Source organism: Mirounga leonina, unplaced genomic scaffold (genome assembly GCF_011800145.1).
Source record: "Mirounga leonina isolate KUSES-001 unplaced genomic scaffold, KU_Mleo_1.0 Mir_154, whole genome shotgun sequence".
Taxonomy (NCBI): domain Eukaryota; kingdom Metazoa; phylum Chordata; class Mammalia; order Carnivora; family Phocidae; genus Mirounga; species Mirounga leonina.
Window position 1 is genome coordinate 2,400,844 of NW_023270389.1, and position 24,440 is coordinate 2,425,283.

Below are 24,440 nucleotides of genomic sequence, written 5' to 3' on the forward strand. Positions count from 1 at the left end.
CTGGAGGTTACCTTTTCAGTGAGGCCTTCCCTGACCCCCTTTCCAAAACCAGGGCCCCCAGCACTCCCACCCCCCTCCCCTGTGTTCTTGGCCTCTATTTGTTTATGACAGCACCGAGATCATGGAATGCATCACGATTCTACGGATCTCTCGTCTCTCCCCCAGCCCCACCACTAGGCTGCAAGCTTCATTTGTCCCCTCCATGTTTAGGCAGAGATTTTTCTCTATTTTGTTCACAGCTGTAGCTCCCCATGCCTGCACACAGTAGGTGCTCAACAAATCTTTGTTCCACGAATGGATAATAGTGTCCCCAACTAGCATGTGAGCTCTTGAGAACCGGGGAACTTTTATTTCTTGCCTAAATAAGTTATTAAATATAAAGGTCTTAGGCGAGTGCCTGTGAGTCAGTAGGGTCTGTCCAATAAAAGTAGCTGCCATCACCATCATCATCATCATGGTCATTTCCTCTGCATCCCGGGCACCAGGTAAGCACAAGACCAGTGCCTGTTGAACAAAAGAATGAAGGAGCCGCGGCAGCCCTTGATCTCCAGGTTGTGAGGTCGGGCCCCACCTTGGGCATAGAGACTAACTTAAAAAGAAGAAAAGAATGAGGGCCTTGGACCCCCTTGACCCCTCTTGGGAGGCAAGAGGAGAACCTGCATCCTTCCAGCCACAGGGCTGGGCCCCGGAGGTGGAGGTGGGGCCCAGAAAGCTGGAGGAGCCTTGCACGCAGCCCCTCGCGCGGATGTTCATGAGCTCTTACTCCGCGCCAGGCTCCGGATCATAAAGGCCATTTCGGCCTGTCCCCAGTCCTTGAAACACTCAGGCTAGGGGCTCAGTCGTTCAGCGTCTGCCTTCGGCTCAGGTCATGATCCCGGGGTCCTGGGATGGAGCCCCGCATCGGGCTCCCTGCTCCGCGGGAGGCCTGCTTCTCCCTCTCCCACTCCCCCTGCTTGTGTTCCCTCGCTTGCTGTGTCTCTCTCTGTCAAATAAATAAATAAAATCTTTAAAAAAAAAATTGAAGTATAGGGGCACCTGGGTGGCTCAGTCGTTAAGCGTCTGCCTTCGGCTCAGGTCATGATCCCAGGGTCCTGGGATCGAGGCCCGCATCGGGCTCCCTGCTCCTCGGGAAGCCTGCTTCTCCCCTCCCACTCCCCCTGCTTGTGTCCCCTCTCTCGCTGTGTCTCTCTGTCAAATAAATAAATAAAATCTTTAAAAAAAAAAAATTGAAGTATAGGGGCACCTGGGTGGCTCAGTCGTTAAGCGTCTGCCTTCGGCTCAGGTCATGATCTCAGGGTCCTGGGATCGAGCCCCGCATTGGGCTCCCTGCTCAGCGGGAAGCCTGCTTCTCCCTCTCCCACTCCCCCTGCTTGTGTTCCCTCTCTCGCTGTGTCTCTATCAAATAAATAAGTAAAATCTTTAAAAATAATAATAGCAGGTGAAGGGGTGCCTGGGTAGCTCAGCCGTTAGGCGGCTGCCTTCGGCTCAGGTCGTGATCCCAGAGTCCCGGGATCGAGCCCCGCACCGGGCTCCCTGCTCGGCGGGGAGTCGGCTTCTCCCTCTCCGGCGGCCGCTCCCCCGGCTCAGGCTCTCGCTCTCAGTCTCCCAAATGAATAAATTTTTTAAAATCTTGGGAAAAAAAAAAGAACACTCAGCCCAGGTGAGACAAGTTTAACGTTCATATGCAAGAGTGGGGGGGGAGGTAGAGGCCGGACAGGGTCCCCGAGAAAGCGCCCTCGCGCTGAACCTGGACGTGGAGGGAAGAGAACACCGCGCAGGTGAAGGGCGGAGCGCAGGTTCCCCCCTTGGCCCCTAGGAGGCGCTGCATCGCATGACTTTCAAGGCCCCTCTGGCCTCGGGCGTGCTGAACTCTATGATCTTGGGCCTCCGGGCCCGGAGCTGTGCGCTGGTTTCTGCTGCCCCCTGCTGGACACTTTTGGTCCGCCACCCGCCAACTTGTCTCGCGCCCTTCCCTGCGCCAGGTAAGCTGCACCTGCCAGCGTGCTCTCCCCACCCACACCTCCCCGAAGCACTTGCTGGTCTCCCTCAGACAGGAGCCTCTCAGGTAGAAACTATGCGCAAGACATGTTGTTGATAAAGGACTCGAAGCCAGAATACATAACAGATTCATCATTGTTAAACCCCACGATCCCACCCCAAAGAAGCTACCGGGACCGGGGCGCCTGGCTGGCTCAGAGTGTGCGACTCCCCATCGCGGGGTCATGGGTTCGAGCCCCACACTGGGGGTAGAGCTTACTTGAAAAAAAGCTACCATGATAAACGAAAACACGTTCACACAAGACTTGTACACAAACGTTCAGAGTACCTTTAGTCACAGTAGCTCAAAACTGGAAACGAAACAGCAGGTCCCATCCAGTGGCGCGTAAAGATAAGGCAAATTGTGGACTCTCCATACAGTGGGATGCCACTCAGTGACAAGGAGCAATGAGCTACCCAAAACCCTTATGGTGAGTGAAAGAAGCCAGACATAAGTAAGTATGGCATGAGTCCATTTATACGAAATCGTAGAACAAACAATTCTGCAGTAACAGAAAGCAGATTAGAGATTTCACAGAGCTGGGGGTGGGCGTGGGGCATTATTTGCAAAGGGGTACGAGGGAAATTTTGGGGGACAGAAAGAATTTTAAAAGATTTATTTACTTTAGAGGGAGGGTGGTAGAGGGAGAGAGAATCTGGAGTCGACTGGAGACAATGACCTGAGCCGAAATCAAGAGTCAGATGCCTAATTGACTGAGCCACCCAGGGACCTGGCAGGTACAGGAAAAAAAAAAATTTTTTTTAAATAAATTGTATTTTATTTATTTATTTATTTATTTATTTATTTATTTGAGACAGAATGAGAGAGAGAGCACATGAGAGGGGGGAGGGTCAGAGGGAGAAGCAGGCTCCCTGCTGAGCAGGGAGCCCGATGTGGGACTCGATCCAGGGACTCCAGGATCATGACCTGAGCCAAAGGCAGTCGCTTAACCAACTGAGCCACCCAGGCACCCGCCCCAGAAAAATTTTTAAAAATTATGTCGACTGGGGCACCCAGCTGGCTCAGTCCATGGAGCATGTAACGCTTGATCTCGGGGTGGTGAATTTGAGCCCCACTTTGCGGGTAGAGCTTACTTTTAAAAAGCTATTTTGATTGAAGTGGTGGTTACACGGGATAACACATTTGTCAAAACTCATCAAACTAAGACATCAAACCAAGTGAATAAGCCAGACACAAAAAGACAACTATTGTATGATTCCACTTTTGCCACGTACCAGGAGTAGTCGAATCCATAGACACAGAGTAGAATAGAGGTGACCGGGGGCTGGGGGAAGAGGAGGAGTGGGGAGTTAGCATTTAATGGGGACAGAGTTCGAGTTTGGGGTGATGAAAACGTTATGGAGATGGATGGTGGTTGCACAATATGGATGATTTATGTCACCGAACTGTACACTTTAAAATGGTTAAAATGGTAAATTTTGTTATGTAGATTTTGCCATAATTTTAAAAATCTTAAAAAGTGTCATCGAACAGTACATTTTTAAGTGGATACGTTTTTTATGGTTTGTCAGTCATACCTCAGTAAAGTTGGTTTAAAAAATCTCCAAGGAGGAGTGTTCCTGCCTTGCTCTTTCTGAACTATTGTAGCTTTTTTTTTTTTGTGGCAGGCGGTGCAACCTGGGGCGGGAGCCCAGACCACTGCAAAGCCACTTAGTGGCATCCTAACCGCGCGGGACAGCCGTCTCATCCTGTAAGTGAAACCGACCTCGAGTTAAGGATTCCTGCCTTCGGCTCGGGTCATGATCCCGGGGTCCTGGAATCGAGCCCCGCATCGGGCTCCCTGCTCGGCGGGAAGCCTGCTTCTCCCTCTCCCACTCCCCCTGCTTGTGCTCCCTCTCTCGCTGTGTCTCTCTCTGTTAAATAAATAAATAAAAAATCTTAAAAAAAAAAAGGATTCAATGACGCAGTCCACCTGAAGGGCTAGCGAGGATGAAAGCAAACGGTACTCGTCACAAAAATGGTCTGTGTCCGCTCAGAGACCTTGCAGTCCCAGGCCCCAAGAGTGGGGCGCGGGTGCGCGCTGTGGCCGCCAGGTGGCGCCCGGCAGCAGGCGGGCTCCGGGCAGGGGTGGAGGCTGGGCCCAGGGTCGCCGCGGGTCCGGGGCTCCTCTGGCCCGAGCGGAGGAGGGGACCTTGGGCCGCGGCCCGCCTCGGGTCCCGCGGTCGCCGGACCGCCCAGGGAAGGTGCCCGCTGCAGACGGGCTCTTTGGCCCCCGTCACAGCCCCACTTTGCAGACTGGAAGGCTGAGGCGCGGGAGGCGGAGCAACCCGGGGCCCTGCTGCTGCTGCGGAACCAAGAGGGTCCCGGCTCCGGGGACCCCCCTTCCCCACCCTCCCCGCTCCAGGGCAGGCTGCCACCCCAACACCTCCCTCCGGCTCCCGGCGCCCTCAGCCTCCCAACGCCTCCCTCCTCCGGCGTCCCCCTCTCCAGCCGTCCCCAGCCCCCTCCCCCGGCGACCCCAGCCCCCGGCTCCCCCAATCGCCCTTCCCCGGAGCCCCCAGGCCCCCGGCATCCCCCGCCCCGGGCGCCCGTAGCCCCCTTCCCCGGCTCCCCCAGCTCCCGCGTCCTCCCCGGTGCCCCCTCCACACTTCCTGCCCCGCTGGGGCCCGGGGCCCGCCCCCTTCCTGCCCCGCCCCGCCCCGCGGGCCCCGCGCCCCGCCTCCCCGCCGTCCCCTCCTGGCCGCCGGGCGGTCCCCACCCGAGGCCGGCGACAGCCCGGGTCCAGGCAGGTGAGTGACTGCGCGCCCCCGCGCGCCCCGCGCCCCCTCTGCCCCGGGGCAGGGCTGCGGATGGGGGGTTCTCCTGCGTGAGGGTGGGGGCCGCGGAGGGGCCGAGGGCACTGGGGTGGCCCTCTCCGGGGGACAGCACGTAAGTGGCATGCAAATGAGGCCTCTTCCCGAGGCCCCCGGAGCGACTTGTGGGGCGGGGGGCGCGGAGGGAGGGCGGCCGGAGAGCCGGGTACCGGGTCCTCTACTAGGCTGAGGGGAGCCTTGAGAGCGCCCACTCTGGAATCAAGGCCGCTTGAGTTCGAACCTCCACTCTGCCCCTTCCTGGCCGTGGGTCCTCTGAGCCTCAGTCGCTCTTTCTAAGAGGGGACTCACAGAGCACAGTGCCTGCCCGTGGGGTTGTTGGAGGCTCCGGGGAACAAAAACTTGTCTCCTCTTAGCACAGCGCCTGCTCGGGGCTATTGTTCCTGCCGCGGGTGCTAAGACCTGACCTGACCCGGCAGGAGCGCTAGGGACGCGGCCAGGTGTACAGCTCCTTGGCGCCCCTGGCTTTGCCAGTTTTGAGCACGAGAAGTTGGCCACAGGTCTCCCGTCCCGCGTCTGCATCAGCAGAAAGCCTTGGGGGGGGGGCAGATCATTTGCGGTGGCAAGGCTGGGGTGGGGGTGGCCGGCCCCAGGAGCCGGGGCCCTCATAAGGCCACCCCTCAGCCCTACCCATCTCTGGCCTCCGTGCTGGATCCTCGATCTCCTGTCCTGACCTTGCATGAGTGGCCTCTCCCGGGGCTGGGCTGTGACCCCAGTCCCCAGGGATGGGAACAGCTTGTGGTGGCCCGAGGTTCCCAGGCTCGGCCAGACGTCTGCTCCAGGCAGGACTGGGCAAGGGGTCAGCTCTCAGCTGGGCCTGGGCAGGGGGATGGTGCGGCCAGGGGGCTCTTCCCTGAACCCCAGCCCACCCCTCCACACTCTAGTGCCTGTGTGCATTTGCATGTGAGCCAGTGTGGGGGCAGCCTTCCTGTCCCCGGTCCCCTGCTGCACCTCTCCCACGTCTGAAGCCCCCCACGTCTACCCAGCCTCCTTGCCTGCGCCTAGGAGCTGGGTGGGAGGCCAGGCTCACCTCTCTGGCCCCCTCTCCTCACTGGGAGGTGAAACCCAGGGCTGACATCTTTCTTCACTCCCCTACCCCATTCCCTATCAGACTTTCCCAGAAGAGGAAACTGGCTTTCCAGGCAGACAGAGGTCACTGCACTGCTGTCTGCCTGCCCCCCACCCCAAGCTGCTGGGGAGGGTGCTGGGGTCAGGCTGCTGGGGTCTGGCAGGGCAGCCGCTGCTGTGCTCTCCAGCCTCTCCTTGGCGTGGCCTGGGAAACACTGAGAAAGAGCCTCCCTGGACGCAGGAGGGCCCGGCCATTCTAGCCCTGAAGTCTCAGCCCCAAAGTCCTAGCCCCACCGTCCTAGCCCCAATCCTAGCCCCAAAGTCTTAGCCCCGAAGTCTTAGCCCCGAAGTCCTAGCCCCGAAGTCTTAGCCCCGAAGTCCTAGCCCTGAAGTCCTAGCCCCGCCATCCTAGCCCCAATCCTAGCCCCGAAGTCTTAGCCCCGAAGTCTTAGCCCTGAAGTCCTAGCCCCGAAGTCTTAGCCCCGAAGTCCTAGTCCCGAAGTCCTAGCCCCAAAGTCCTAGCCTCGAAGTCTTAGCCCCGAAGTCCTAGCCCCGAAGTCCTAGCCCCGCCGTCCTAGCTCGGGAAGGTGTCGGCACCATGCCTGGCACATAATCGGGCACGGAGAGGCCAGCAGGAGGAAGGGGAGACCAGGAAGGAGAGAGAAAGGCAAAGATGGAGATATAAGGAGAGATAAGAGAACAGAGACAGTGACATTGCAAACAGGAGCCAGAGGGAAGAAAGGGCAGACTTCGGAAAACAGAGCAGTGACCCAGGGAAAGAACAGAAAGGGGTGGAGACAGAGGAGAGTGGGGAGTCCGAAGACCAGAGGGAAGATGGGGGTGGGCGTGGGGTGGGGGAGGATGTAAAGGGTTAGCACAGGCTTCCGGGTCCCCATCCCTGCTCTGCCCTCACCTGGCTGTGTGACCTGTGGGGCAGATTGTTTACCTTCTCTGGGATATTTCTATATCTATAGAATGGGAAGCACAATAGCACCTACTTTTCAGGACTGCGGAGAGAATGAGCAGAAATCATCTGGCCCACATTTAACGAGGGCTGGAGATACAGCTCTCCCACGCGAGCCAAGACAGAGGTCTCTAGAGGGAACCGGCATGTGGGGGGCTCTGGAACATGGGGCCTCCTGGGTCCCCTCCCCTCTCTCTGTCTCCCACCCCCCCATAGGGCATCAGGGGCCCAGTGCCTCTGATTTCGGGGGAAGCGTGTGGGTGGCCAGGGAGGGGGCGGCGTCCCAGGCCCGAGGCCCGGGATAAGGGTGCAGGCCGTGAGGGCACACCTCCTCCTCCCCAGGTGACTCAGAGCCTTGCAGGACTGTGCGCTCATCCGTTAGGAACTCAGAGGCCGCTGGAGGAATGCCTGCTGGAGGTCAGGAGGGCAGTCTGGGGCTGCCTTTCACTCTATAAGGGTGGAGGCTTTCTATGAACTCCCCCAGTTTCCGGCGTCTTGCCAGTCCTGGGTTTGAGGGCCCAGGGCTGCTGCCTGAGGGGCCGAGGTGGGGGGGAGGCCACGTCCTGGGGGCCGGGCATCCCTGCATGCCCTGCTGGCCGGGGCCGGGGACAGTAGCGAGGAAGGTGAGGAAGGCAGGAAAGCACCCTGAGCCCACAGAGCTCTGTTCCAGTGGGGAAGACTAACCTTGATAAAGGCATAATGGTCATGGCGCAGGCGCCCAGCCTGCTCATGGCCTCGGAGAGGAACGGATGGAGGCTGCCCAGCCTGCTGGGGAAGCCAGAGCACAAACCTGCAGTCCCAACACCGGCCCCAACCAGGCCAGCAGACCCCAAGGCTTCCACGGGCTGTGGACTCCTGGCTTGGCCTGGGTCGGCCCCACATGCCCCCAGAGGAGGGACACGGGTGCTGGCCCTTTGGCTGGGGCCTGGGGAGGTGTTGGAGCTGGCCCCCAGGGAGAACGGCCCAGGGCCCCTCTGGGCCACGGGGGCCTGCAGGCCGGCACTCAGGCCGGGAGGAATGCGGCAAGTGTGCGGCCCGGGCGGCGTCCTGGAAGGGGCTGGGAGGGGGGACCGCTGGCCGGCCTGGCTCCTGGTGCCCTTTCCTGTGGTGGTGGTGTGGGGAGCCACAGACAGCAGCGGTGACCAGAGAGGAGTGGCCCTTTCTGAGGGTATCTGGGGGTGGCAGGGAGCGGGGGGCCAGAAGGGGAGTCCCTCCCGGCCTGTGTCGCCTGGGGGTTCCCCCCCACCCAGTGCTGTATTCTTTGAACCCGATTCTAATCCCGCTGCTGCCGCTGAGCACCAGTTGGCCCCGGGCAAGTCGCTTTCCTGAGACCTCTGTGGCCCTCCCGGGACTGAGGACGGCAGACGGCGGCACATGTAGGCCGTGGCCGTGGCGGGCGGGCCTGGCATTGGCGCCAGCCTCCAGGAGGCACGCGATAGACGTTCGGTGAATCAGAATCCCCGCAGTTTCCCTGTTTCCTGATGAGTAAACAGGTCGGACTGAGGACCCTCTAGCTTCTGTTTCCTGAGCCACAGAGAACACAAGGCCGGCCCCTCACCCCTGCCCTCTTCCCGCCCAGCCTCTGGCCAGCACACAGGCTTCCTGTCCCTCCATCCGGCAGACAAGCCTGGAGTGCCTGGCGGCCTGGCTGGATGTAGGCGGGGCTCTGTGCCTGTGTGTGCAAGCATGGACACGTGTAGACTCAGTGGCATGGGGGCCGGGGTGCATCCCTGTGTGGGGGTCTCACTGCTGAGTGGGGAGGACTAAGTGATCCTGTCTCCATGGCCAAGATGGGCTTGGAAAGGGCACAGAGAAACAGACGCAGACAAGGGAGGTAGACCCGGGGCCAGGCCCCCGTGGCTAAGCTGAGACACATGGCTTGGTGAGCTTCCACTGCACGCCGAGGGTGGATGCCCTTGTGCAGAGAACGCACCGCACAACCGTGCTGTGCCTGGCAGCCGTGATAGAGGAAAGGAAGAAGAGGGGCGCCTGGGTGGCTCAGTCGGTGGTGGCGACTCTTGATTTTGGCTCAGGTCGTGATCTCAGGGGCCATGAGATGGAGCCCTATGTCGGACTCTGCGCCCAGCATGGGGTCTGTTGGAGATTCTCTCCCTCTGCTCCTCGCCCTGCTCTCTCTCTCTCAAAACAGATAAATAAATTAAAAAAAAAAAAAAGGAAGGAAGGAGAGAGGCAGAAAGACACAGACCAAGAAACTGATGAAGACAAAAAAGGCAGAAAGCAGAGAGGTTTTTTTTTTTTAAGGACTTTATTTATTCTTACTTGAGAGAGAGAAGAGGGGCAGAGGAAGAGGGAGGAAGCATCCGAGGCTGACTCTGCGCCGAGCGTGAGCCTAACATGGGGCTCGAGCTCACGACTGTGAGATCGTGACCTGAGCCCAGTCGGACGCTCCACCGACTGAGCCCCCCAGTTGCCAGAAAGCAGAGAGTTTTTGATGAGGAACAGAACAAAAACAAAAGGAAGAGGCCAAGAGCCTAGAACTTGGGGGGTTCTGTCTGTGCCCCCGCACACTGCAGAGCAGCTTCTGGTCTGAGGCTCTGCTCCAGGGTGGTTACCGGCCCTAGCGGTTCAACCCCCACTGCACCCCGCGAGCTGTGGGGGCCACTCTCCCATTTTACAGAGGGGAATCGAGGCTTACAGGGCTCAGGTGACATGCCTTGTTAAGTACTAGGACCTCTGGACTCTGCGATGGGAGGGGGACACAGAGAGATGGGAGAAGGGGCTGGGGGCGCCAGGGATTGGCGCTCAGGCTGGGGGCTGGGGGCAGCAGAAGCCAGGCGTCCTGTCTCAGCAACCTGCTTTGGCTTGAAGATGTACCTGGCGGGCAGCCCATTGTTCTGAGGGATCAGGTTTTGTGGGGGGGCTGGCCCCCTCCCACCCCCATTTCCCTCCTCTGTGTCAGCAGCTAAGGCCCCATTCCCGGATCATCCTGGGGGTTCTTCAGAAAAAACCAAGAAACAGCTTTTCTTGGAATTAATACCCAAAGGGTATGACAGGGCCAAGGGCAGTGGGGATGGGGACAGGGTGTGGGAGGTGGGGAGACACGAACGTGAATTGAGCATGTTAGGGATCTCGCAGCACTTCATCTGTATTAACTCCTGTGTTGATGTGCAGGACAGCTCTGCAGCTAGCACCCCCTTTTACAGAGGGGGGCTGAGAACTGTGATTCGTTGCCCAGCTCAGAGGCTGTCCTCCGCTGTCCCCCTCCCAGAGAAGAGTTGGGGAGGGGAGCCGGCGGGGAAGGCCCTCCTGCTCTCGCCTCCTACCAAAACGATGATCACCTCCTGTCCACCAGGAGCTCTGCCCCCTCCCGAAGACCCAGACTCTTTTCCCTCCTGCTAAGGGGGCTGGGGCAGCAGAAGAACAGGGGCTCCCCACCGGAGGGAATCAGGCTGAGCGGAAGAAGGGCTGGGGCCAGCTGCGTGTGGGCCTGGAGGCCCCCGGGGCAGGGCTGGGGGAGGCCGTGCTCCACTCCGGCCTGGCGACTCGGGGCCTGGCCAGGGGCCCAGCTGCCTTGCATCTCGAGGTGGAGGAGAGAAGCTCCACTCATTCTTGACTGCAAACATATCCCCGTTCCCACGCCTCTGGTGTGTTCTGTGGCGGGGGGGCCCCCCCTTCTCCTGTCCGCCCCCTTCCGGCTCCCCCTCTGCATAACTGAGACTGTTACAGAGAGATGCAAAGCCCCTGGGATTCCCCGCCTGGGCTGCATTGATGGGAACCACCGGGACCTCGTGCCAGCAGTCTGGGTTTGGATCCCGGCGGGCTCTGTGGCCCGGGGCAGGGTGCTTACTCCTGCCAGTGCTCTCACCTGTCAAACAGTGCTGCCTCCCGTGGGGGACCGAGGGCAGCCTGACATGAGACCTGGGAAATGGCGTGGCTCCCCACCTTCCTCCACACAGTAAAGGATGCCTGGGCCACCTGAGCGTTCTTGGAAGGGAAGGTGTCAGGCAGGAGCCTACGGTGAGGGGGATTGGGGCGCCCTCTGTGAGTGCGGATTGGGAGCCAGAGCTGCTGATTTAAAACCGGGGTGGGGGGGAGTGTAGGCATGTGGGCCCCGGTGCTGGTGGGCCTGGGGGTGTTGGGGAGGGACAGGACCAGGGCCTCAGGTTCCCCAGCCCGTAGGGGACAAAGTCTCAGATGGAGACAAGCTGGGGGGCCAGGCTGGGGCTCTGGGCTCCTGGCCTGGCCTGGGGTCCCCCTCCTCAGGGGCTGAGGTCGGCCAGGCCAAACGCTGCCCCTCCCTGCCGGGATCCTCATCCCACCTCTCCACCTCTCCCCTCCCTGCGGACCACCCACTGGTCTCACCGACCCCACTTCCAGCCCTGCTCCTGACCCACTGGGCCCCTGTGTACTCTGGGAGCCCGAGGCCCTTTGGGAAAGGAGAATCCCCCACCCCTCCAGCCCCTGATCACCCGTTATCAAGGTCAACCCTGGGATGGGGGTTGGAGCCCTCCTAATGCTCCCCTGCCCACCTCCTGAAGCCCGCAGGTGAACCATTTCCTCTAGACGTTGGTTTGGGGGGCAGTGACTGGTGGAAGGGGCTGATGTGAAGGCCCCTGGCCCTGCCGCAGGTCCTTCCTGCTGTGGGGTGTGTGCCCCCCCACAGCCTCACGCTCTGGGGACATGGGTCCAGGAGAGGGGGGTGCAGGGTGGCGATCTGGATCTGGATCCCTTCAGACCGAGCCCCAGTCTGAGGACAGCTGAGGGCCCAGGCAGAGGGCAGTGTGAACACAGGGTGGAGGTGGGAGGTGTGTGAAGGCTCAGGATCCTGCCAGGGCGCAGCCAAGGGAGGCCCCGCGGGGACGAGGTCACCTGGGAGCCCACAGGGTGGGCCCTGGAGGCAGGCCTGGACCTGGGAAAGCGGCCCGTGCAGGGCAGGGGTGGAGGGGATAGTTTGGGGATGGTGGCAAAAGGAGCCAAGTCTGTTTGGGAGGGGGATGGGGGGGATGCAGAGGTTGCGGTGGGGGGTTTGCCCCCCGGGACAGACATTTACGACTGAGGCCTGGCTCTCTGAGGACAGGCTGAGTCTCCCCCTCACCCCTTCAGACAGGGCCTGTGTGCTCAGCTCAGGAGATAAGCCGCTGGCCCTGTCCCCTGCATCCCACCCTCTGAGTTCAGGGTTGGGGAGCAGGGAGCCCATGACCCCACTCCCTGCTGCCCTCCCCCACACACGCACACACCAGCCAGGCTTGATTTCCTGTTTTCAGGCTCCATATCCTGAGCGCTGGGATCCCCCAGGACACTGCCAGGCCCCCCAGGCCCTACCCCTGGCTCCTGCGAGTTTCTCAGACCACAGGGTGCCTGGTGAGTGCCCCGAGGACTGAGGGTGGGGGAGGAGCACCAAGGAGGCCAGTGGTGGACGCATGCCCTGGGGGAGCTGTGACAGGGCCCCCGGTCATCCCGCAGGGGGGCAGCAGAGGGTGACATGGGGTTAAGTCGGGGCGCATCTCTTTCCCTCGACTTGGAGGGCTGAGAGCGGCTGGGGGGCCCTGGGAGTGTGTGGGTGGGGGGCGTGGGGTGGGGCCAGGCAGCAGGCATTCCAGAGATACTCAGGGGGGGAAGGGGCCAGCAACCGCGACCTTTCTCTCTTCTCAGGGAAAATTATAAGCAGATGTGGGCGCCTCAGGGAGGCAGGGAGCCGGGAGGCAGGGCAAGTTTTAGGAGCATGGAACACAATCTGACTCGGACTGCGGGGGTGGGTACTCAGGAGCTCAGCCCCTCCTGAGCCCTGCTGAGGTCCTGACCGGCTCCCCACCCGCCTGGGCGAGGCCAGGGCGGAGGAAGAGGCCGAGAGGAGCTGCTTCCAGATGGCTGAGGCGGTGGTCGGAGGGAGCTGGGGGCCGCTTACATCTGAGGCCGGCCTGGGGGCCGTAGCCCTGGGACTTGGGGGCAGTGGTGCGCTGCTGGTGGGGTGGGGATGGGGTTGTCCCTGGTTTGTGGTGTTTGGCAGTGTCCCTGGTGTCAATAATCCCCCCCGAGCCAGCGTGATTTCAGGCTCCTAATGTGTCCTCTCTGGCCGGGCACTGTTGGCTCCCGGAAGCCCGTGGACATGCACCAGACACCAGTGGTTAGGAGGGGCCTCCTTCAAGGTCACCCGGACCGGCCCTACTCCCAGCCCTCTTAGCCGCCGGCCCCCAGCTGCATCAGAGGGGTTTTGGCCTCCGCCTGCATGCATGCAGTGACAGGAAGCTCCCCTTCGAGTGGCCGGTTCCATGACAGGCTGCTGTGCCTGGAAATTCTTCCTCCAGCGGAGCCCTGGTGGGCCTCCGGCATGATTTCCCCACTGGCTCCAGCTTCCCACCTCCACACCAGCATCCCTGTGCCCTGGGCAGGGGGTGGCCAGGGCTCAGAGATCCAGGGCAGGAGCCCCGCCTCTAGAGGCCCTGGGCCCTGTGTGAGAGAATGGTGCTGGGAGGGGTGGGGGCAGTCTGCAGGGAAGGAGAGGTGTCACTTCGGGGAGACTTTAAGAGGTGAGGACTCAGGAGAAGAACGGAGGGAGGACGGCCAGGCAGAGGGAACAGCCACCTGGTCAGGGATGCGACCTTGGGAGCAGAGCCCTCCCATGACGGCAGCCTCGGGTATTCTGCACACCCCCTTGTGGTCCCTGCAGATACTCGGTGGCCCGTCACCTGCCCCAGCGCCTGGCCTCGCAATGCTACCCCCTCTGTGCTCCCTCCTTCTGGCCCTGGGCCTGGGGCTGGCTGGAGCCCTCAACCCCAACGACCCCAACACCTGCAGCTTCTGGGAAAGGTAAGGGGCCCTTGCTGCTTCCCCAGCTCCCCTACTGTCTATGGGGTCTCCTCTCCCTCTCCTTCCCTGCCTCCCTGCCTCTCCCCAGCTCCCCCCCATCCCTCCTGATTCTGCCCCTGCTCTCTCTCCTCCCCTGCATGGGCTACCTCTGACCCTGTCCCTTCCTCATCCCTGTCCCCTGGTCCCTGTGGGAAGCTGGCTGCAGGACAGAGCACAGGGTGGGAGCCATTCACGATGGAGCAAGCAGGGGGCCTGGTTCCGGGGGAGCAAAGGGGACAGGGTTGGGGAACGAGGCCCAGGTTGGGGTTTGGCCAGAAATGCTTCATCCATCTCCATCAGCTGCGCCCAGCAATCAATTCTAGCTCAATCTCCCCTGTAGGGAGGAGGAGGAGGGAGAAATGGAATGCTCTGGTCCAATAGGGCGAGGAGGGGGCAATGATGGGGGGTGTCCCAGGAATATTCCAACTCTGGGAGGACCCCTCCAAACGGAGGGGGCCAGGATAGGCATTCCTCCTAGGCTTGGGGGAGCAAACCCCCATGTTGGGGCAGCATTCCTCAGAATGGCCAAGCCCTCATACCTCTGCTTCCAGAGTGCCCTGGGGCAGCCAGGCCTCCCCCCAACACTGAGCCCTGGCCCCATCCCTGTCCTGCAGCTTCACCACCACCACCAAGGAGTCCCACTCCCGCCCCTTCAGCCTGCTCCCCTCGGAGCCCTGCGACCGGCCCTGGGAGAGCCCCCACAGCTGCCCCCAGCCCACGTGAGTGCCCCCCCGTCCCCCTGCCGTGGGCTGCGTGCTGCCTCAACGGGCCCTGGGCCTCCACAGCCTCATTCTCTTCTCGGAAACGTTGGAGTGCCGAGGAAGCACTCAAGGGGTGGGGGGGCTTGTGTGGGCCTGTGTGCGTGTGTGTGTGTGGGGGGGTTGGGGGGCCAGTGAGGGAATGCTCCTTTTGTGCCCCCCACCCTGCCTGGAGTGGTGAGCCTTGCCCGGATTCCCCAGTGCCACACGGTGGTGCCACAGGGTGGTGCCACACGGTGGTGGGGTGGCCGGCCTCAGCAGGGGGCACTGAGGGCCACCTTCGGGGTCCCCTAGGGTCGTCTACAGGCCGGTGTACCGCCAGGTGGTGAGGACAGAGCACCGCAAGCGTCTGCGGTGCTGTGTGGGCTTCTACGAGAGCCGGGGCACCTGTGTCCGTGAGTCTGGGTGGGGCCAGGGAGGGGGAGAGGGAGGGGGAGAGGGAGGGCCCAGCGCCCGCTTCCCTGCCCCCTCGGGGCTTGTCCTCGCCCCCTCCCCCAGCAGCTGCCACTAGCCTCCTCTGTCCTGGCTGACCCCATGTTTCTCCCTGCGCTTCTCTCCCTGTGTTTGAGCATCTCTGTCTCTGTCTGTCTGTCTCGGGGCTGCCTTCGTGTCTCTCTGTCACTGAGTCTCTGTCTCTTCCCATCCCTGTCTGTCTGTTGCTGTCTGTCTTTGACTTGTCACTGCCCAGGCTCTCCTGCCCGGCCCCCCATGCCCCGAGACCCCCGACAGGAGCCTGCTCTGCCTCTCTCCCCCTTCCCTCATCCCATAGAGACTCCTACCCAGCGCGACCCACTCCCCGCCGGCCGCCCGCTCTCTGCACACAGCCAAGTCTGGTCCCGCCCGGGAGCCCCTCTCTGTTTTCCCAGCCTGGTGCTTGGAGAAGTCGCACTGAGGGGCTGGGGAGCCTGGAATCGGAGCCTTTGTCAAGTTCTGGCCTGGGTTGCTGGCCCTGTCTTCTGTGGCCGCTTCTCCGAGGCAGAAGTGCTGCTCTGGGAGGGCCAGGCCCCCAGGGCCCGGCTGGCTTCGGAGGAGGAAAGGTGGGTGGGGGCAGGGGAGGCGTCCCTCACTCCCTCCATCTCTGCGCAGCGCTCTGCGTCCAGGAGTGCGTCCACGGCCACTGTGTGGCTCCCGATCGGTGCCAGTGCGCGCAGGGCTGGCGGAGTGGTGACTGCTCCAGTGGTGAGTGCCGGGCGGCTGCGGGGGCGCGGGACGGGCTGCACCCTCCTGACCGCGCACGGGTGCTTAGTCCCCTAGGACAGGCGCCCCAGAGCCCCACGGCGGCCAGCTGCCTTTTCTGAGGTGTGGCACGGGGCACGGGTGTGGGGGGCAGGCTGGGACACAGAGCCGGGGACTGAGTGGACGTTGGGGGGGAGACCCCCGGTGACCCCCTTCTCCCCTCCTCATCCTGCAGCGTGTGCCCCAGGCATGTGGGGGCCTCAGTGTGACAAGCCCTGCCACTGCGGGAACAGCAGCTCCTGTGACCCCAAGAGTGGAGCCTGCTTCTGCCCCTCCGGCCTGCAGCCCCCACGCTGCCTCCAGCCCTGCCCCTCCGGCCAGTACGGTCCTGCCTGTCAGTTACCCTGCCAGTGCCACGGAGCGCCCTGCGACCCCCGGACCGGAGCCTGCTTCTGCCCCCCAGGGAGAATGGGGCCCAGGTGCATAACGGGGTCGCAGACACAGGACCACATGGGCACACGTGGGGATAGGAGGGGACTCGGACTTGGTCCCAAATGGGACAGAACGGAGAGGCCGAGGTCCTCGTCCCAGCTCTGCCCCTGGCGAGTTGAGCAACCCCGAGCCAGTCGCGGAGTCGTCGTGAGCTGTTCCCTGTCTCAGATGGCAACAGTATCATGCTCCCGGAAGGCTCGCTGTGCAGATGAACCTGCACGTGTGTGGGCGGGCGTCGCAAAGTGGGGCTGACACGGTCCCAGAGAAGCCTGTCGAAAGGAGGTGCGGGGCCAAGCGGGGGGAGACGCACTAGGTAGAGATGCACCGGGCCTCACAGAGCAGCTCCAGAGGGGAGCCCTCTGGGGCAGAAAAACTGGCAGGCAGTTGCAGCCCCTCCCCCCGCAAGAGCAGGAGCAGAGTGGAAGGGGCACACGCCCATCTGGGGTGCTGGCTGTCCCCACCGTGTCTGGTCCGGAAACCTTTCCTTTCTGACTCCTCCTGTCCCCGACAGGGAAGGCGGGTGGCACCCGACAACTGGATGCCACACTGAGCTCTGAGGTCAGGATTTGCTCCTTGACCTCAGGGAGCCAGGGGGCAGGGGGCCAGCCCTTGGAGGCAAAGGGGCGGCTGGTGCTGCTGGCGCCCACCCTGACCTCGCCGCTTTGCCCAGCAGCTGTGAGACGTCCTGTCTCCCGGGCACCGTTGGCTTCTGCCCCAGCACCTATCCCTGCCACAATGGGGGTGTCTACCAGGCCTCCCAGGACTCCTGCAGCTGCCCACCTGGTTGGATGGTAGGAAGGGTGGGGCCTGAGCCGATGGGGTGCTTCTCTGCGGGGCTGGGAGGAGGAAGTGTGTGAAGGGGGTGGGCTCTGTGGACCCTGCAGGGGTTTGAGGTATGGGGGTATCAAGGGGTCCTGTGCCCATGGGGAGGGGCTGTCCATCTTCCACCTCTCCAGGGCACCATCTGCTCCCTGCCCTGCCCAGAGGGCTTCCACGGACCTAACTGCTCCCAAGAGTGCCACTGTCACAATGGTGGCCTGTGTGACCGATTCACTGGCCAGTGTCGCTGCGCTCCGGGCTACACGGGGGATCGGTGAGTGGCTTTGGCGAGGGCGGGAGCGGCGAGGGGACGGGCGCCGCCAGGCTCACTGGGCAGGCCCCCAGGTGCCGTGAGGAGTGCCCCGTGGGCCGCTTCGGCCAGGACTGTGCCGAGACGTGCGACTGCGCCCAGGGCGCGCGCTGCTTCCCGGCCAACGGCGCGTGTCTGTGCGAACACGGCTTCACCGGCGACCGCTGCACCGAGCGCCTCTGCCCCGACGGCCTCTACGGCCTCAGCTGCCAGGAGCCCTGCACCTGCGACCCGGAACACAGCCTCAGGTGTGCCGCGGGAGCGCGCTCAAGGCTCGGACGCCAGTGGGGGAGGACTTGGGTGCTGAAGCCGCGGAGGCCGGCCCGAGGGCGGGACAGGTGTCACAGGAGGGGGAGGGAGGGGCCTCGGGGCGGGGGAGGGGGCGGGGGCGCGCTCGGAACGGTCCCGCGGTTCGGCGAAGCCCCGCGCCCGCCGCGCGAGGGGCCGGGAGCCCGGGGAGCGCGCGCGGACCCCGTCCGACGGCGCCGCCCGCTCCCGCCGCAGCTGCCACCCGATGAGCGGGGAGTGCTCGTGCCTGCCGGGCTGGGCCGGCCTGCACTGCAACGAGAGCTGCCCGCAGGACACGCACGGGCCCGGCTGCCAGGAGCACTGCCTCTGCCTCCACGGCGGCGCGTGCCAGCCCGACAGCGGCCTGTGCCGGTGCGCGCCCGGCTACACGGTGAGGCGCGGCGCGGACCCGGGGGGGCGAGGCGGAGGGGCCGGGCCGCCCCCTCACAGCCCCCCCGCCTTCAGGGCCCGCACTGCGCCAGCCTCTGCCCCCCCGACACCTATGGAGTCGACTGCAAGGCGCGCTGCTCCTGCGACCACGCCATCTCCTGCTCGCCCGTCGACGGCGCCTGCCTCTGCAAGGAGGGTAATGGGGCGGGGCCTCCGGGGAGGGGCGACTTGGGGCGGGGCCACGGGGAGAAGGCGGGCCCAAGGGTGGGGGCGGGCCCCGGGCGGGGTGGAGGCTGCAGGGTGAGGGCGGAGCCCGCAGGCAGCGGCTGGACGGTGGGAAAGTAGCCAGGCTACTTCCTTCCTGGAAAATCCACTTTGCTTTTCTTCAGCCACAAAAATCCTACTTGTGCTTAAAGGCCCAGGTCAGAAGGCACGTCTCGGGCGAGCATCCCTCGCCCTCAGTCATCTAGAACCACGCACTGGCAGGGCCAGGAAGGGCTTCTGAGATCCAGCCGGGTGGCCCGTTGGCAACCTTTAGGCTGCGTTCTGACGCGGATGTGTTGTATTTGGCTGGCCCTGGGTGATGTGTAACCCACCTCCGGTCTCCAGTCCCCACTCCTCCCTGTAGTCTTACACATGATCTGTGCATTTAGTTACCTGGTTTGGGATTTGCTGCCAAGCCCCCCCATTCTGCAGGAGAGGCAGGCCCCAGAGGGGAGCGGTGCACCACTGGCAGCCCCCGAGCGTGTTACCGTGTACATGCTTGCCTCCTGCGTGGGCCACGAGCACCCGCACCCCCACCCCCAGGTCGCGGCACAGAGCCTGGCACAGCTGATGCCGCGTGTGTGCTTGCTCGGGAGGGGGGCCGGATCCCCATGCCTCTCTGCGGGGCCCCTCTTCCAGGTTGGCAGCGTGGTAACTGCTCCGTGCCCTGCTCGCCTGGAACCTGGGGCTTTGGTTGCAATGCTAGCTGCCAGTGTGCCCACGAGGCAGCCTGCAGCCCCCAAACTGGAGCCTGTACCTGCACCCCTGGGTGGCACGGGGCCCACTGCCAGCTCCCCTGCCCGGTAAGTGCTCAACAGCCTGTCTGCCCAGGGGAGGGCGGGTCATAGCGACCCCCCCAGCTGACTGGCCTGCCCCGCCCTCCACTCCCTCTCCAAGAAGGGGCAGTTTGGTGAAGGCTGTGCCAGCCGCTGTGAGTGTGACCACTCTGACGGCTGCGACCCTGTTCGTGGACACTGCCGGTGCCAGGCCGGCTGGACGGGTGAGCATCGAGGTGTCCCGGCCCCAGGCCCCCCAGAGCTGGGGGATGGATCCCACAGGAGAAGTGTCCAGAAGAGCCCCTGTGGATGTGGGGGGGGGGTGCCGGCCAGGCTCACCCTACACTCTGTCCTACAGGGACCCGCTGCCACCTGCCCTGCCCTGACGGCTTCTGGGGAGCCAACTGTAGTAAGAGCTGTACCTGCAAGAATGGGGGCACCTGCGTCCCCGAGAACGGCAATTGCGTGTGCGCCCCCGGATTCCGAGGCCCCTCCTGCCAGAGATGTGAGGCTCCCTCTCCTTGCCCCCGCTCACCAGCAGGAGGGTGCAGGGCAATGTCAGATGCCAGAAGCCCCCCGCTGCCCCTCTTGGTGTCTTCTGCAGTGGGAAGGAGGGAGGGAGGGAGCTAGTGGGGTCCAGGGCTGAGCGAGGGGTGGTCCCTGCCCCCAGTCACCACCGGCCTCTTTCCCCCAGCCTGCCAGCCCGGCCGCTATGGCAAACGCTGTGTGCCCTGCAAGTGTGCCAACCACTCCTCCTGCCACCCCTCGGACGGGACCTGCTACTGTCTGGCCGGCTGGACAGGCCCTGATTGCTCCCAGCGTATGTGGCGGCTTGTGTGCGAGAGCGCATGCGTGCTGAGAGCTGGGCTGAGGACCAGAGGCTTCGGTGCCGCCGCTCCCGCGTGTGAAAGCCTCCCGGCCCACTTTGATTCAGTAGTTTATATAAAGAATACGGACGCTATATAATGACCCAGATGCTCGGGCTGCAGCTCGAGACTTGCAGAAGACAAGTCCCCTGGCCCCTCTGCAGGGCGGCCTGGGAAGGGCATTATTGTCCGGGCATGGGGGGACCCCTAAGCTTGGTTTTGGACGTGTTCTTTCTTTGCTTCTGAGGTTTTCAATTTATATTTATTTATATGTGGCTTCTTCCCCCCATAAATATATAAAGAACATCACGGAACAGATTAGTCCAAAAAACAAAGTACAGCAAGTGTTAGAAAGGAGAAATGAGAAGCGGAGACCCAGAAGAAGCTGGGTGCGGGCTCAGGGGCGGCGGTCGAGGGGCGTGAGGGAGTGGAGGGTCCCCACAGAATTCGGTGCCGGCTACCGTTACAATTATTTGCTAATGTCAGGCACACAGAAATTATACCTCAAATAGTATGGACGCTTACTTCTGTCTTAGGTTAAAGAGAAAAAAAGAATCCAGAGCTAAGCAATACAGGGTAGTAATGGTGCCCTTTGCTTGTCTGGCCCTGGGCACCCCATCTCGATATGGCTATTAGATAACCAAGCGCAGGTTCAAGTGGGCAGCTGGGCATGTGATAAACATCTATGAGTCATCCGTGGGCAGCTCTGGTTCAAAACCTTGGTGTCCCAGGGAGACCAAGGCTGAGCAGATTCAATGAGGCTGGGGGCGGGGCATTCGTCCAGCGGGGGCCGGCCTTGCCCTGCCAGACAGCCATTTGTCCCCTGCAGCATGCCCTCTAGGACACTGGGGAGCCAACTGTGCCCAGCCCTGCCAGTGCCGCCATGGAGGCACTTGCCACCCCCAGGATGGGAGTTGTTTCTGCCCCCCAGGCTGGACGGGACACCTCTGCTTGGAAGGTACCCACAGAAGGGGGACTCATGCCCCGCCCCCCAGCCCAAGGAGGAGACTGCAGCTTTTGGCCCCTCGCCCCACCCGCCTCCTTGCCTCCCTCCCAGGCTGCTCTCCCGGGACGTTCGGAGCCAACTGCTCCCAGCCATGCCAATGCAGTCCTGGAGAGAGGTGCCACCCGGAGACTGGGGCCTGTGTGTGTCCCCCAGAGGACAGCGGTGCCCCCTGCAGGATTGGTGAGTTCTTCTCTAGGGCCCCGTTGTCCCCAGGGCACCAGGACCCAGACCCCTCATACTCCCGGTCTCTCTACTGGGGCCTCTCCTGTGCGTGCGCCCCTTGCGTAGCAGCAGAACCAAGACGTGCCGAGTGGCCACCCTGTCCCCCTAGGAAACCAGGAGCCCTTCACCATGATGCCTACCTCTCCGGTGACCTATAACTCGCTGGGGGCAGTGATTGGCATCGCAGTGCTGGGGTCCCTGGTGGTGGCCCTGCTGGCGCTGTTCATTGGCTACCGCCATTGGCAAAAAGGCAAGGAACATCAACACCTGACGGTGGCCTACAGCGGCGGGCGCCTGGACAGCTCCGAGTACGTCATGCCAGGTGAGCCAGCCTGGGGGTGTGGGGGGGCAAGGCTCCTGTGTCCCCACTCCGGACCTGGAAGATGGGAAGTGGGGCGCTGGAGGGGAGAGGCGAGGTCAGAGAGGCTGGTTACTGACCTGCTGGGACAGAGCAGCTCTCCTGGGCCGGGGCCTCTGTCTGACCGGCTAGGTCACCACGCGCCTGTGTCTGTCCATGCAGATGTCCCCCCAAGCTACAGTCACTACTACTCCAACCCCAGCTACCACACCCTGTCACAGTGCTCCCCGAACCTCCCGCCCCCTAACAAGGTCAGTGCCGGCGGGGGGGCGCTGCAGAGGGGTGGGCACAGACTTGGTTCTCTGGGAGGCTCCATCCTGACATGCTACTCTCCCTATCCCACGCCCCCTCCCCCCATTAGGTTCCAGGCAGTCAGCTGTTTGCCAGCCTCCAGGTCCCCGAGCGGCCAGGGGGTGCGCATGGCCTGGATAACCACAGCACTCTGCCTGCTGACTGGAAGCACCGCCGGGAGCCCCCACCAGGGCCTCTGGACAGGGGTAGGAGCCTGGAGACTGAGGCCTTTGGTTGGGGTGGCCGTGTGCAGCCTGGCATCCCGCTCCATCTGAGCGTGGGAGGCTCCAGTTCCAGAGGAGGTGGGAGCCTGACCGGTCACTGCCCCCCTCCTCTCCCTCCTGCTCAGGTAGCGGCCGCCTGGACCGAAGCTACAGCCCCAGCTGCAGCAGCCATGGTGGCCCAGGCCCGTTCTCTAGCAAAGGCATGGGCAGAGAGCGGCGAGGGAGCGGGCTGAGCTGGGCGCTAGGAGCCAGGGCCCCACGGAGCCTGACTTCCTCCCTCTGTCCTTAGGGCCCATCTCTGAGGAGGGGCTGGGGGCCAGCCTGGCTTCCCTGAGCAGCGAAAACCCCTACGCCACCATCCGGGACCTGCCCAGCCTCCTAGGGAGCCCCCGGGAGAGCAGCTACGTGGAGATGAAAGGCCCTCCCTCAGGGTCCCCCCCCAGGCAGCCCGCTCAGCTCTGGGACAGCCAGAGGTGGCGCCGCCCCCAGCCACAGAGAGACAGTGGCGCCTATGAACAGCCCAGCCCTCTGACCTATGGTGAGCCCCCCTCTCCGCTGGGGCAGGGCTGACGGGCGGCCAGGACAGGGAGGGGGAAGGAAGGGTCAGAGGGAGAGAGAGCAGGGGTGGCATGGCGTGGCAGCAAGAGCATGGACTATGGGCTCGGACTTGGGCTCACTCCAGGCACGATGTTTGGGAAATCACCTTGCCTCTCAGAGCCCGTGAGCAGTGGGCCTACCTCACAGGGCTGAGGATTTGAAATGGGGGTCGCACAGCACCTGACTTGTGGAGTTGGTACCTAGGAAAGAGGGGAACAAGGTTGGTGACAAGGTCAGGGTGGCCTCGGAGGAGGTCACTGGCAGCAGAGGAGGGACACACATCCATCTGGCTGTGGGCAGGAGAGGCTGCGGTCAGGAAGAGGAGGGAGGAGCCACCCCCCATCCTGTCCCCTCTCTGTCCCCAGACCGAGACTCTGTGGGCTCCCAGCTCCCACTGCCTCCGGGCCTGCCCCCTGGCCACTACGACTCACCCAAGAACAGCCACATCCCGGGACACTATGACTTGCCTCCAGTACGGCACCCCCCATCACCCCCGCTCCGGCGCCAGGACCGCTGAAGGGTCAGGACGGCATGTGGGCACCAGCATGCCTGTTCTTTGCTGCCCGAGGTTGGGGACAGAGCCTGCTGGACCCTGCCAGGAGCAGGGAGAGGACCGGCAGACCGCGAATATGAGCACGTTTACTAGAGGAAGTGAATGTGGAGGGGACAGGGCCTGGCTCCCAGCTTCCAGCGCGGGACACCGTGGTCAGCAGGAAGCCCGCGTTCCCTTTCGTCCATGTTCCAACCTGCTGCTCCCCAAGGCCCCAGGGCCCTTGTGCATAAACTGGTGGGATGAATGTTGCTAGAAAAGTCTGATTTCAGATTAATGTCAAAAATGTACATTGGGTTCCTTTTCTGTGTACTCCCAGGCTGGGCTCCGTGTGTGTGTGTGTGTGTGTGTGTGTGTGTATAGCTTCAGAGGGCTTCGAGGCCCACAGCCTGTCCTGGGGCACTCACTGTGTAGTCGAGAGGCAGCCCAAACCAGTTAACTCTAGCAATAGCCTCACTGGCCTCCCTGCATCCACTTGGTACGTGCTCCAACCCACTGCTCAGAATACGAGGTGGTTACCTGACCTCCATCTGAAAGTCTTCATGGGCGCCCCATGGCTCTGGGGCCAGAGTCAAAACTGTCAGAGGCCTTAGGGGCTCTGCTGGCCTGGCCTATCTCTTCAGCCTCAGCTGGAACTGTGTTCACTGTCACTCCGTTCCAGTCACCCTGGGCTCCAGGTCCTACCGGCCACACTTCTTCCTACCACAGGGACTTTGCACATCCGTCCTCTTCTCTTTCACTCACCTGTTCACTGCTGTTTGTCCTTCACATCCTCTCTCCATGGAAGTGCCCCTCTTGCTTGGCACGGATTACAGCTGTGTGCATTCACCGGATGCCTGGAGAAGGCCCTCAGGGTACCAGCTCTCTCTGGAATGTGTTGTTTCTTCATGTGATCGTTTGATTAATCTCTGCCTCCCCCACCAGACTGCGGGGTCCCCCAAGGCAGTTACCATGTATTGTACTCAACACTGGTTCCCCTTGGCACACAGTAGGCTCTCAATAAACGTTCCCCAAAAGGCTGAGTGGCTGAGTGAGCTGAAAGTACCAGGGATTAAGTGTTAGTAGGTGCTCAGGTGCGGGCGAACGGCGCGCTCTGAGCTCACAGCCCGCGAAAGTCCCGCTTCCCGAGGAGGAGCCGCCCGTCTACAGGGCCGCCGCACAAAGGCTCAAGGCCGGCAGGTGCTGGGAGCCGCAGTGGGGGAGCACAACCCTGCGGAGGCTGCCGCAGCTGGGGCGGGAAGGCAGGCGGGGGAGGGGCTACTCAAATGGGGGCCCGCCGGTGTGGAACCCACAGGGTCTACACCGCCCGAGGACACTGAATCCGGATCCACTACCACACCTCCCA

The 24,440-nt window shown here is 62.6% G+C and overlaps 1 protein-coding gene across 1 annotated transcript; it reads left to right on the top strand.

Annotated features, from left to right (window-relative positions):
- Positions 1–4,867: 4,867 nt before the first annotated feature.
- PEAR1 (platelet endothelial aggregation receptor 1) lies at positions 4,868–24,117 on the top strand. Its single transcript, XM_035009839.1, has 24 exons — positions 4,868–7,318; positions 12,127–12,223; positions 13,530–13,669; positions 14,323–14,427; positions 14,761–14,861; positions 15,553–15,645; positions 15,878–16,121; positions 16,808–16,925; positions 17,091–17,227; positions 17,299–17,511; positions 17,768–17,942; positions 18,017–18,137; positions 18,845–19,008; positions 19,103–19,205; positions 19,340–19,486; positions 19,676–19,801; positions 20,677–20,805; positions 20,905–21,033; positions 21,185–21,397; positions 21,596–21,684; positions 21,795–21,930; positions 22,074–22,148; positions 22,238–22,486; positions 22,911–24,117. Exons 3-24 carry the CDS (start codon positions 13,572–13,574, stop codon positions 23,060–23,062), a joined length of 3,117 nt encoding a protein of 1,038 aa, XP_034865730.1. The 5' UTR covers positions 4,868–7,318; positions 12,127–12,223; positions 13,530–13,571; the 3' UTR covers positions 23,063–24,117.
- Positions 24,118–24,440: the final 323 nt, after the last annotated feature.

Bases quoted from the DNA above. Each gene is read 5' to 3' on its own strand.
- PEAR1 (XM_035009839.1), top strand. From the start codon at position 13,572: ATGCTACCCCCTCTGTGCTCCCTCCTTCTGGCCCTGGGCCTGGGGCTG. The intron at 17,228-17,298 runs GTGAGTGGCTTT...GCAGGCCCCCAG, and splicing joins CCGGGCTACACGGGGGATCG to GTGCCGTGAGGAGTGCCCCG. The intron at 21,398-21,595 runs GTGAGCCAGCCT...CTGTCCATGCAG, and splicing joins CTCCGAGTACGTCATGCCAG to ATGTCCCCCCAAGCTACAGT.